We start from the raw sequence: 11882 nt of genomic DNA on the forward strand, positions 1-11882 counted from the left end.
GTTTATATGTCTGAGACGGATCTCTGTTTTATGGGTGTAAATTCGGCTATTAGATTTATGAAAAAGGCTCATGTGAATTGGCGAAACGTTTGGTGTTTCATCTTACCCAAGCATGTATTTTTTTTCAGTGCTCAGAACTGTTTACCTGACCCGAGTTCAGAGTCCAGGAGATTGTTTGAATACGTCTCTGGGATGTCCCGAGGGACTTTTCATCATCTCTAACTAATGAAACGGTTTTAACAATATCAAAAAAATAAGTAAATGAGAGTTCTGAGATGACAAATTAAAAAAGAATTTGCTTTCATCTTTTTAACCATATAAGATGTTCATGTTAATAGAAATAATTACACATTTATAGTGCATATTTAATCTTCTCACTCTTCCCAACTTGCTGAATCCTGCTCAGTTGCAGATTGTTAAACCAGTTGTATCTGCCATCTTTTCTATATATATTGGATGTGCAACTCAGGAGCTCCACTAATGACGCACACTCCCTTCATGGCTCCCTCACACCTTCCTGCCCTCAGCCCTACTCATCAATAGTTGGCCTGTGGCAGACGGAGCTGTTGGTCTCTCCCTACTCATCACTTGTAACCACAGCACAGATTGGCCACTATTGATCGGAAAACACCTAGTATTCAGCCTGCCATTTTGATTGATTTTTGAAGCAAAGGCCAGATGGTTTTTCACTTCTTCCATTTCCCGCAATAGTCGTTTTGGGAAATTGTATGTCAGCTCAAAAGTGTACTGGTGATAATCAGCAGCTGTAGCTGTGTATGAAGTGTTTTTTAATTCTCTTTAAACCCCAGACTAAATAAAAAGTAGAGGCATCCCTTTTATTTATTTATGAATTATTACAAGGAGCAGGGTAATGTTTTCACAATATTAGACCCACAAATCCAGTACGGGCTTGTGGAGACAAAGATTTAGCAAAAGATTATATAGTAGAAGTTTTTTATCTTGTTCTTGCAGGGTTGCTTATTTTCTTCGATCAATACATTGTGAAGTTCTGATCATGTTCTGCTGTGTGTCCAGGGGGTGACGTACTGTGGGGAAAGCTCTGCCAGCACTCTGACCATGGCTAACGTCCCCTGGCACCAGGAGGTGGTCGTCTTCGTCCAGCAGCTCGCTGACATGTTGCCTCAGTATGAGATCGCCTGTGAGCATGAGCACTCCAACTGTTTGCTCATCGCACACACCAAGGTAAGAACTCTGCTTCAGGTGGGTCATACACAGCCACGAAAACATACCACATGTGCAGTTTTTACAATTACACACAATGAACACTTTTAGCCCTAGTACCTGCTGAAACTGAAATAGCACAAACACGTGTTAATAATATTAAAAATTATTCTTTTGGGTTTAAAATCATTCACAAAATATGTTTTTTCCATTTTGGGCGTATGAGGTGCATGTTTATTTTTTTCTATGTATCAGAGAACAATCATAGTAATCGTTTTTTTGTTAAACCAGAATTAATTGGTTTGAGCTTCTCAAATGTGAATATTAGAATGTCCTTAGTCCACTGTGTTAGTAACTGCAAACTTTGGACTGTTGGCCTCATAGAACCAGCAATTTGACATTGTCCTCTTGGAAATTGTGATAAAATAATCTATTATTTTCCTGTATTTTCTCACATTTTGTTGACAAAACGTTTAAGTGGGGGAAATGATCAATAATTCTGGATAAATAAAAAATGAATAAATTAAATAATTGGCTTAATTACTCATTTGGACACAACAAATAGATTTTCATCAAAGGAGTTATCTTTCTGGACCATAGCTTACTGTCTCCATCTACTAGATCAGCATAACTAAATCTAAAAGTAGTTTTGGTGTCAAACAAGTTCCAGTGTATAATGTAGTAAGAAATGTATATATGTTCATTAGGTGCACACAGTCTGCTGAATATTCATCAGGTGCAGCTTACTGGCCACTGCTGTTTTTTTGCCAATTAGCATTTCTGTTGTTATCAGTGTTATCAGTGGACCCTGACAGTGGATACTCCATTAGTATGCCTTCACACAACAATGAATAATGTGTACCTGGTGACCCTCTTTGCATCAGTTGGGATTCTACAGCAGTTCTTTTTAGACACAATCACACACACATTATCGGTCTCCATTTTCCAGACAGGTTGTAAAATCACTAGTTTTTAAATCTGTGTTTTGTTTTTGTATTTTTTATATAATCTATTCTTCTGTCTGCCCTCCTTTCGAAAATATGTGGGTATCAGAGTGGTTTACTCTGGCAGAGGCTCATTGCTCCACAAAGCCCCAGTCAGTGGTGGGTTCTACCAAAGGCAACTGTCTGTAATAATGTCAATAATTAATGAATGACGATTAATTGCTCTCTCTGATGGAATAGAGCACCCACACCTCCTTATCTTGCACACACACCCGCCTTCACAAACACAGTGATAACACATGAAGCATATAAAGATGGTGTGCTTCATGTGTTATCACTATTTATTTATCCATTCACTCTTATCCGCCTTAGTTTGTTATTTAATGGATCTTTGTTTTCATGGGACTACAAACAGATTTATTCACCTATATATAATATAACAGGAGAGAGAAAGAAAGCACATAATAGTTATCGTTTAATAGACAAGTTTTTTTTTTACTACACAGTGAAATTATTATTTCAGGTCTTCTCATAAGATGGTACTGAGCAATCACAGATTTTAAAGTCACAAGAAACCACAGTTCATTGGTATCAAGTCAAGATCAAGAACCACTTCAAACAGGAAGTTGGGAGCACGAATCTTATGTTGCAGGTATCATATGAGTGAAGTTGTTTTATCATTACCTTCTTGGTGATGACACACACAAACATGCGTTCTTAAAAAAAAGGGTTAAAAAAACAGATAAATTCTCTATTTTTCCTCATTATTTCCAATTCTTTTCATCATCATCATCATCATTCTCTCACCTACACAAATATAACTGTGGCCATTTGTGTGAGTACTTTAGACACCTTAGACCAATTTATTTGCACCTTCTCGCCTACAGCTGTCAGTGTTTCTTAATATTTTCACACACACACACACACACACACACACACACACACAAACACACACATAACTGACAGTGTTTCTTAACACACATTCTTTCCATCTCTTTACACTTCCTGCGCTCAGTCACGCAGATTGCAGTATTAGTGCTTGATGCTCTGAGGCTGAATCTATCTGCCTGTTGACTAATAGCTGAGGCTGAGCCACCGTGAGAAGTATGAACAGTGTTTTGCACTCACACACTCATCCTTTCAGGCTTTTTAAGCACATGTAAGGAGCTTTTTCAAGAAAAAAACATTTTTAAACACACACACACACACACACACACACACACACACACACACACACACACACACACACACACACACACACACACACACACACACACACACACACACACACACACACACACACACTGTACCTCATTTTATCTTTCCCCACAGTGTTGATCTCTGTTTCTCTGTATCCAAATAAAAATACATGTTCACCTGAAGACTGTATCGGGGCACAAATGCAATTTTGTGTTTCCAGTGTGACCAAGAAGTACACACACACACACTTGTTAATTACATTTCCATGGAGAAATTGTATTGAGTTTATCTCAGTTAAAACAAACTAGAACAAAGATTACTTTGACTACTGACTATCAAGACTGGTCTTCATCATGGCTGGTGAGAGCAGAAGAGAGTGACGAGTGTGAGGTTAATTCAAGTACAGAAGTCAAATGGCCCGATGTTGAAGACATCACTGAAAGCCTAAAGCAAAGATGAAGTTTGAGCAAAAATGACTATGAACAATTGAGGCCTGTTGTTTAAGCTATTCACCGTATATGTGAAATCAAGAGATTGTGTAATGAAAATTTAGTCATTCCCCGCAAGTGGCTTTTAACCCATGTTAATAGAGATAATAAATAAAACAATGGATGCCCAGTTAGTAAAATGTAAGGAATGTATTCCTATACCAATGCAATATACTGGATTGAATTACTTGATTAATTACTGAATGTGCTTTATTCACATTAAATATTGTTTCTTTGTCTCTTTCTTTCATGAACTGGAACACAACCACAAGAACAATCTAATTGAAATTTGCAAAACCCCCAAAAAACAGTCTGTGAACATCTCTACTTCTAATTACCAATTCATGTGTAGTTATTAATTTAGATTTTGCAGAATGATTGCAATCAAGTGCGTTTTTTTCGAATCAGCCAATGAGTCCATGGATCAAAACTACAAAAAAAAACTTTGGTGTATCGCCATAAGAATAGAACTAAAACGAGGACACAGAAATTGAGAGTAGGAAGAAAATGAAAGCTTAATGAAAAACTGGAACCTTCAGGGTGACTGCCTCCCTGTGCACCTGGAAATGTTTACAGATGCGTGTGTGCCAGCACGCTGCTGTCTTTGGGCGGTCATCAATAATCCAGCAGAGTTTGGGAAACTGGAGGCATTTTTAGGTTGTGTCAGGGAACGCAGATTCTGATGTTATAAGTGTCTTCAGCATCCTGATCGTCTCAGACTCGGCAGGAAGAGGAATACAGAGGATGAAGTCCTCCAGGTTTTAACGTTAAGTTGCATAACAGCAGAGTTTGAGACACATCACAGGAAAGCACATCAGCCATGCGTGCACACTTGGACGTTAGTTCCAGACGGATGATGTCACTGTTTGATGTGGTCCTTAAAAAGACATCAGAGGTGTGTGTGAGTCATCATTAGTTTCTTTTTAATCCCTGGTATACTCCCATTGATACCCATTTCTCCCTGTATCTGCATCTCTGCTTCTCTCATCTCCCGTCGACTTTCTCTACCACCCTCTCTCTCCACCCCCATCTTTTTTCCCTCTTATTTTCCATCCACCTCGGGTTCCCTTTCTGTCAAGCAACAGTGTGAAGAAAAAACAGATCTACACAATTCAGACGAACCTCCCGATCTCCATCAAAGATTTGAAGACTTACAGATCACTGTAAGGAAAACAAAACTGTCTCTTTTAACTTACCTACTGTGCTGGTGAGCCTACACACAGATACAGTGTTTAGTACCTGTAGTCGAGTAACTGTACATTACAACTCTTTCAAGTGCTTCACTCAACAAGCTCACTAACTATCTACACAGGCTGGACTTTTTCCTGCCTTCAGATCATGTCAGCAGAATGAGAGGAACAGGAAGACGACCTGTTATTGCAAAATAAGAGCTCACGCATCCTTTAATCCGAGGTGATTGCTTACGATAGTCACACCAGATATGGAAACTAAAGCTAAAGAACATAACTGTTTTTCTAATATTTGTTAGTGTAAATATAAACAAAATCTCTTAACGTGGAGAGATGCTGTCAAACGCCTCTGTGACACAGACCCATTCAACAGCCTGGCCGCTCTTCAGAGATACTCCCTTCTTAAGTTTTTTAATGGACCCTGCACCTCCAGTCAGTCTGTGAATACGCTTCTGGTTTACTTCTCTGGCATTAGCTGCTGGACTGGTTTACTTACAGGCGAACAACAAGCTCTTGATTCTTGATCATTAGCTGATACCACAGCGTGTACACAGATGTCTAAAGAAACCACCTACATCTGTCTGAGACATTTTTTTTTTTTTAAATGTATCCGCTGCCTGTGATGGATTTGCAGCCATTCTCCCCACCACCTTGCTGACCTATAATTTGAAATAGTTCTTGAATTCATTTAGCCTGCATTGCAGTTACAAGTAGATGGTATATGTGAAAGTCTTGTCGCCAGAGGTCTGTACAATGTGATGTTTATTTCGGTGGCTTGCTCTAAATGTGTGCCACAAAATATGTTGAAAGATGAGATGACAACACATAAGTTGGATTTGTCTAAAATGACTCAATTTGCTGTGAGTAAAAAATACTATTCCTTTTAACGCAGACAGGGACGGCATTTTTATTCCCATACACACAGACATGGTGTGCATCACTTTATTTATAAATGTCTGCCTTTCAGGCACTGACTTTATTTTTTTCTCCATCAAAGAGAGCACAAGAGATTTGTATGAAAGCACTGTACAGCTCATTGGCATTTGCCCCGACATGAAAGCCCCTCCTGTGGTGCTCAGTGAAGAAGCTGTCCTCAGCATCCTCAGTGATCCGCAGCAAAGTCGCTTTTTGTAAATAAGCAACAGGCCATTTTGTTCTCTTCCCATAAAGCACAGCTTCGCTTTGTTGCTTAGAGACTGAAATTGTTTGCCGAAATGCAGGCTCAACAAATATCATCCCTTCTCGTTACCAGAAACATTAACTTCCGTGAGACGCTGCTTTAATCTTCCTCTTCTCAGGCCTCAATGCAATGGTGGCTTATCTCTAATGGCTGAGGCAGGCACGGGCTGTCTGAAGGCTAAACATTGAAACGTTTTGTGGCCTTACTCCCACAGTGGGCCAGCAAAGTCTTTAACTGGGCAAATAAATGGTAGTCCTTCATCTGTACATTTTGTCATTTTGAGTTGCTGTCTTTTCTCAGAGCATCAGTGATGTAATGTTGGCCTCCCCCTCCTGTTGTGTTAATTACAGTAGTAGAAGCAGTTTGGTATAAGGCTGAGTATTTTTAAACACCGAGCCCCTGTGCACATAAGGGGGTCGGGCCAAAGCAGCCATGAACCTGAAAGAGCTTTTAAATGTTAAATGCAGAGAGCTAAAAGCACAAGAGTCGTCCCTAGTGAAACATTTTGCATCCAGTTACAGCTTATCAAAAAAAGAGAGAAAATCTCAAAAACTATACTCATGAGCGAGTTCAAGTCATACAGGACCATTTAAAGATCATACTTTGCCACACAGGCCCATTAACAGTACTAAAAGTCTTCCTGCCTGTGGACATTACAACTCCTCAGACAAGGCATAACTCTGGACTGACCATGATGAATCACAATTTATCCACACCCGTCTATTTGCAATAACCAATTCAACTGTTGCAACTGTTCTCAACCGTGCAGTGACTACCTTAACTGTTGTGTATTCTGTATTATGAAGGATGGATGGAAATAATAATTGCACGGAATGCACATGTATTAACGTTTCCCCCGGGGATCAATGAAGTATTTTTAAAAATTCTGATTAGACTTCAGCCGAAAGAAAGGTTCACTGCTTTGCTTTCGTCTCCGTCTCTTCTCAGTCTCTCCCACCTTCTGCAGACAACAAGGGGAAACCTGCCGTTGTTTCAGCTGAGCGCTGCTGAGTGCTGGGAAAGTAGAGGTCACGTTCTTCACCACCCCGCAATGGTTTGGAAAACAGGCAGGATGAGAGAGGCAGAATGATCTCGGAGGCTTATCCCTCACTGTCAAGCGCATAAGCTGCTCTTACTCTGGTCGTTAGTGTCTCTCACTAATAATCACACACTTTTCATCTCCTTGCTCTCCTCCTGTCCATTTATCCAACTCTTTTTTCCTCTTTACTATGATGGATGGCAAATTGGGTGAAGGAGTAAGAAGCGGTGATTGATGAAAGAGAAGATGTGAAGAGAAGGGAGGAGCTGCAGTTGGTGAACCTGCAACCATTAAACCAAGACCAGACGCTCTGCAGCCGCTGTTGGCCTAATTCTGACTTTCGATACCCACAATTTATACAAAACTAAATGAACAGTATGAATAAAGTTTATAAATGTTAAACAAAACATACATTTGTTCATTATGGGCCATGGTAACAGGTTTCATGATTCATCACCATAATGAATCAGAGATAAATCCAAGACCAACAGTGGCCGCATCTGTCTTGTGTCACGTTGTGGAGACTTCCAGTTGGATTTCCTGTGGTTGCCAAGAATGAGATTTTCCTCGGTGTCTGTAGTTTTCCTATCCAACGGTATTGTTCCAGGTATTGTTGAGCAGCTCTTAAAAGCCAGCCGATGTATCTCTCACTCTGCCCTCAGTTCAAGGTGGCTGGCGAGTGGTGGACGTGGATCGACTACGAGCGCTTCCAGGAGTTGGTTCAGGCCCACGGAGACAGCGGCGGACAGCAGAGCTTCTGTGCCCTGGACTACATGGCCAAGACTCCAGGCTGGGCTCTGTTCGGAGCCTGCGAGCAGGGATTTGACCCTGCCGACATGCGCTTCAAACGACGCAACAAAGCCAAAGACATCTCAGGTTGCTGATAGATGAGCGAGAGGGAGAGAGGTAGGATCTACAGAGCGGGGTTACAGATATCTATTGCAAGAAAATGAGCTTCAATGTTTTCATTCCTGGACACTTTGAGTGGACAATTTTTGCTGGACGGCCTTTTCACAGTCCGGAGCTAAACTCGTTCTCCTCTACACTGAAACTCTGTGTCCCTCTTCGTTTCTCTTCAATTTGTCGAATCAATTCTCTCTCACCTGTTTTCTAGACATTCCCTTTCGCATTTACTTTAAGTGCTTCTTTTGGTTCGTATATATGTACATATTTCTTTGATATTTCCCTCTTTCTTTTTGAACGGGTCATTATTGTAAATGTCTTTGGCTTTGATCTTTATAATCATCCGGACGGCACTCGGGGAGGTTTCACACCTTTTAAGTTGAACCTGGCAGTGGATTCACATCACCATCCAAATTTCTAATATTTTGCATAGCCCTGCTGTGTTGCACGGGACACGATTAGCATGCGAACGTCTATTTTCACTTCCCGTGTCCTTCCGTGGGAGTTGCACATCTTTCCCAGACACCTTTTGCTCTTCCACCCACTCATTAGGACAGTGGCTGTGTTTTAGTTGGCATCGAGAGAAAAGCATCGCAGCTACATCTCCACTGGGAGAGTCTCTTCACCGAACAGGCTTCTTATTGCTCTTTGTTTTGTTCTTTCCTCAGAGTACAAACGTGTCTCTGTTGCACAATACAATTCAGTGTCAGCTTTGCTTGGATTTACTGCTCCAAGCCTGGATAGTAATAATTATTGCAGCTGTTGGCATGTTTTCTGTAGATTAGTTTAAAACAGGTGGGCAATATTTAAAAAATGATTAAACATCATAATTAATGCATTTGACTTATTTGGGTACTTTGTTTTAGAAAATATGGCAACATTTTGGGCACAACCATTTGATAGAGTAGGGATTACAGTCTCAGGGAAAAAAAAGCCAATAACAGATATTTAATACAATAAAGTAGGTCAGGGCCCTGTATCTTATACAATTATATCTTGTTGCAGTTCAAGAGAGAATAAATCACATTTTAAGCAGTAATAGAAATGCGATCACCATATTCTCAGACAAAGCCCAGAGGCCCATATAATGTGTCTGTATATATTTAGCTCTTAGTTAAATAGACACAGCACTGCAAACAGAGATACATACAACATATGTACAGCATTCAAACTAATCCACGTTTAGCCGCCATCCAGGAAAAACGTACGATGTATGTGTGGTGATGCAGCTTCACGCCGGGCCAACTCACGTTATGTACTCCTCCTCAAGTCCAGTAGGTGAGAAAAAAGCTGTTACTGATATTTTAGTCCATTATGAGTTGTTGTATTTGAATGTAAATGTAGACATGTAACATATTCTTTTGTCAGATCTCCTGTTGGGAAATAGCAGGTCTTTGGTTACATCACTGTAATAAATGTGTTTTGAAAAATCCGCTTTGTCGTGTGTGAAATTCACGTGCAGCACACACGGGCATTACGACGCATTTTTCATATTGCATTCCTGTATAATATTGCATTGTCACTTTTCTTTTCTCTTCCTTTTTATACTGGCCACAGAGTTGCAAGCTGACATTTGAAGACAAAATAATTCTGGTGAAAGCTTTCTGGGCTGCACTTCGAGGCGACAGGAGGACTGTAATTGAACAGGAGTATAGATCAGAGGAGAAGTTCACGTGATACAACGGTAAAGTGCCTCCTGTTACTCCTTCATACGTTTAGTCAGACGCTGCTGCTCTTCTAGTTTAGAAACGGGAAACTATACAGCAGGCGCTGACGTTCGTGGTATTAGTGACAGGTGAATTTGTAATTTTAACTTTGCAAGTCAGAATGGAAAAAATTCCACTGAATACAAATGAACACATTGTACAGAAAACTAACAACATATATATATAGATAGATAGATAGTTACTTTATTTATCCCAAGCTGGGAAATTCCGGTGTCACAGCAGCACGTTTCACGAAGCACACAAAATATATACACTATATACACAAACAAATGTAAAAATATATACAAAAATTTGTGATGCAAATTTTAAATGAACATGTTAAAAATATATATTTCAAAACACCAGTGATGGGTGGATGGCTTTAAATATCAACTTTGAAAATACGCAGATATTGTGATTATCCAACTCTATTAAAAAAAGAGCGACTTGATCCTCAAAAAAAACAAACAAAACAGAATCGCCTTGTTGCTGCACTAAAAGGAAATATTATATCTATTGAGACTAATAAAACATTCCACTTCCATTTCCATAATACAAAATTCTTTTTTCTTTCCTTCCAGTAATAACCCCTCTGCCCTTTTCTTGCTGTACTTTAAAAACTGTAATGGCAGACAAATAAGGACTTGTATCCTCTGTGCCACAATGGCTTAATAATGAAATCTTAGAAAGAGATAACAATGAACAGGAACCAAACAGAACTAGTGATCTGTCAAACCTGATCGTGGAGAGTTTTTTAAGTGATGCGAGAGCACACTCCTCAGTGGGTGAACCACGGAGAATTGAGGGCCACCAGGTGTGAAGTCATGTTACCATAAATATGTATCAGCAAGGGCAGTGCTATCATTATGTGTAAACAAGGCCGGGGAAGTTGATGGTTGAGACGGTCTCATCATACAACAGAAACGACATGCTTACAAATCCTCCTTGAATAAATAAAGGTTGACGCTGCTAGTTTACACACAGAAACGGCATTTCCTGCTGTAGATGACTGACAGGAGCAATGGTTCCATGGCCCCAGGGAACCCTGGGTAACGGGCTGCAGAGCTGCACGTGCATCCTATGCCAATATTGTTTCATTTAGCCATCTGGACAGGAGGGTCTTCTGCATTCTCTAATGTTGAAGTCACATTTCAGAAATGCCAAACCAAAAAAGGAACTGATCAGTCATAATGTGTGCACGTACAGTGCATGATACTGCTAACTGCCAAGGCAGACATACAACGTAACTCTGTGTTAATGTGGGCAGAATAGGGGAGGGTCTGATTCCACTGAGGTCTGTCTTCTTAAGATATACACTTAATACTTGTAACATGTTAATAATGTATTTCATGTGTGTTTATCTTTGTTTTACTTATAATTTAAAGGTATGATGTGTTTCACAAATGTCAATATGCAGTTGGACACTTGGATGTTTAAGTTTCGATTTTGAGTGTTAGGTTTTACTGGTTGGATTTTGACTCATCACATCTTTGAAACCTTTGAGATTCCTGAAAAAAATTTCAGTTAAGCATGTTTAACATAACAGAATTTATTTTATATACTTTTTTTCCCACAGTGGATAATGAAAATAAATGCAGGATTCAAAATTGACATTGACTCGTGATTCCAGCAATTGGTTTTAAGTTTGAGGGGTTTGGTTCTCTCGCTGCGACTTGAACGAGTGCACGTAATAAGCTCCGCTGAGTTTTCACTGAATCCATTCATCATTTGCCAGAGCATTTACAGTTCGCTCATTTATAATGAGTGATAAATATATAGTAAATTAACTGTAAGTGGTAAGTTACAGTAAATGATTAATGCTTTCAGTGGCGCTTTTTAATGTTTTTAATCAGTTCATCTAAGCAGGAATAGAAGAAGTGTCTCCATGAGAGGTTTATCTGATATCGCTGCGGAGCATCTTCTTCATTGAACTAAAAACAAACATATAAATCTATTTGATCAAGGATAAAACATTGTCACGGTCAGAAAAAAATTAATGAAAACAGGAAAAATGTGAACTACAAACTTAACAGTGGCATCACATGCTCTG

General features: G+C 39.6%; 1 protein-coding gene across 13 annotated transcripts in view; it reads left to right on the forward strand.

Moving 5' to 3' along the window:
- Window positions 1–9558, forward strand: part of tyw1 (tRNA-yW synthesizing protein 1 homolog (S. cerevisiae)) — a 42324-nt gene extending 32766 nt beyond the window's left edge. The window contains exons 15-20 of one of the 13 annotated variants that reach the window (XR_004789764.1): window positions 1036–1203; window positions 4900–4977; window positions 5127–5227; window positions 7133–7327; window positions 7439–7598; window positions 7886–8017. Coding sequence is in view for 11 of the 13 variants with exons in the window: in XM_035622543.2 (XP_035478436.1) it covers window positions 1036–1203; window positions 4900–4977; window positions 5127–5227; window positions 7133–7238; window positions 7886–8107 (675 nt within the window). In the remaining 2 variants the exon portion in view is untranslated. Of the gene's footprint in view, window positions 1–1035; window positions 1204–4899; window positions 5022–5126; window positions 5228–7132; window positions 7599–7885 lie in introns of those variants that run through there. The other 12 variants (XR_004789763.1, XM_035622544.2, XM_035622543.2 and 9 more) reach the window with 12 other exon arrangements.
- Window positions 9559–11882: the final 2324 nt, after the last annotated feature.

This window comes from Scophthalmus maximus, chromosome 11 (genome assembly GCF_022379125.1).
Source record: "Scophthalmus maximus strain ysfricsl-2021 chromosome 11, ASM2237912v1, whole genome shotgun sequence".
NCBI lineage: Eukaryota > Metazoa > Chordata > Actinopteri > Pleuronectiformes > Scophthalmidae > Scophthalmus > Scophthalmus maximus.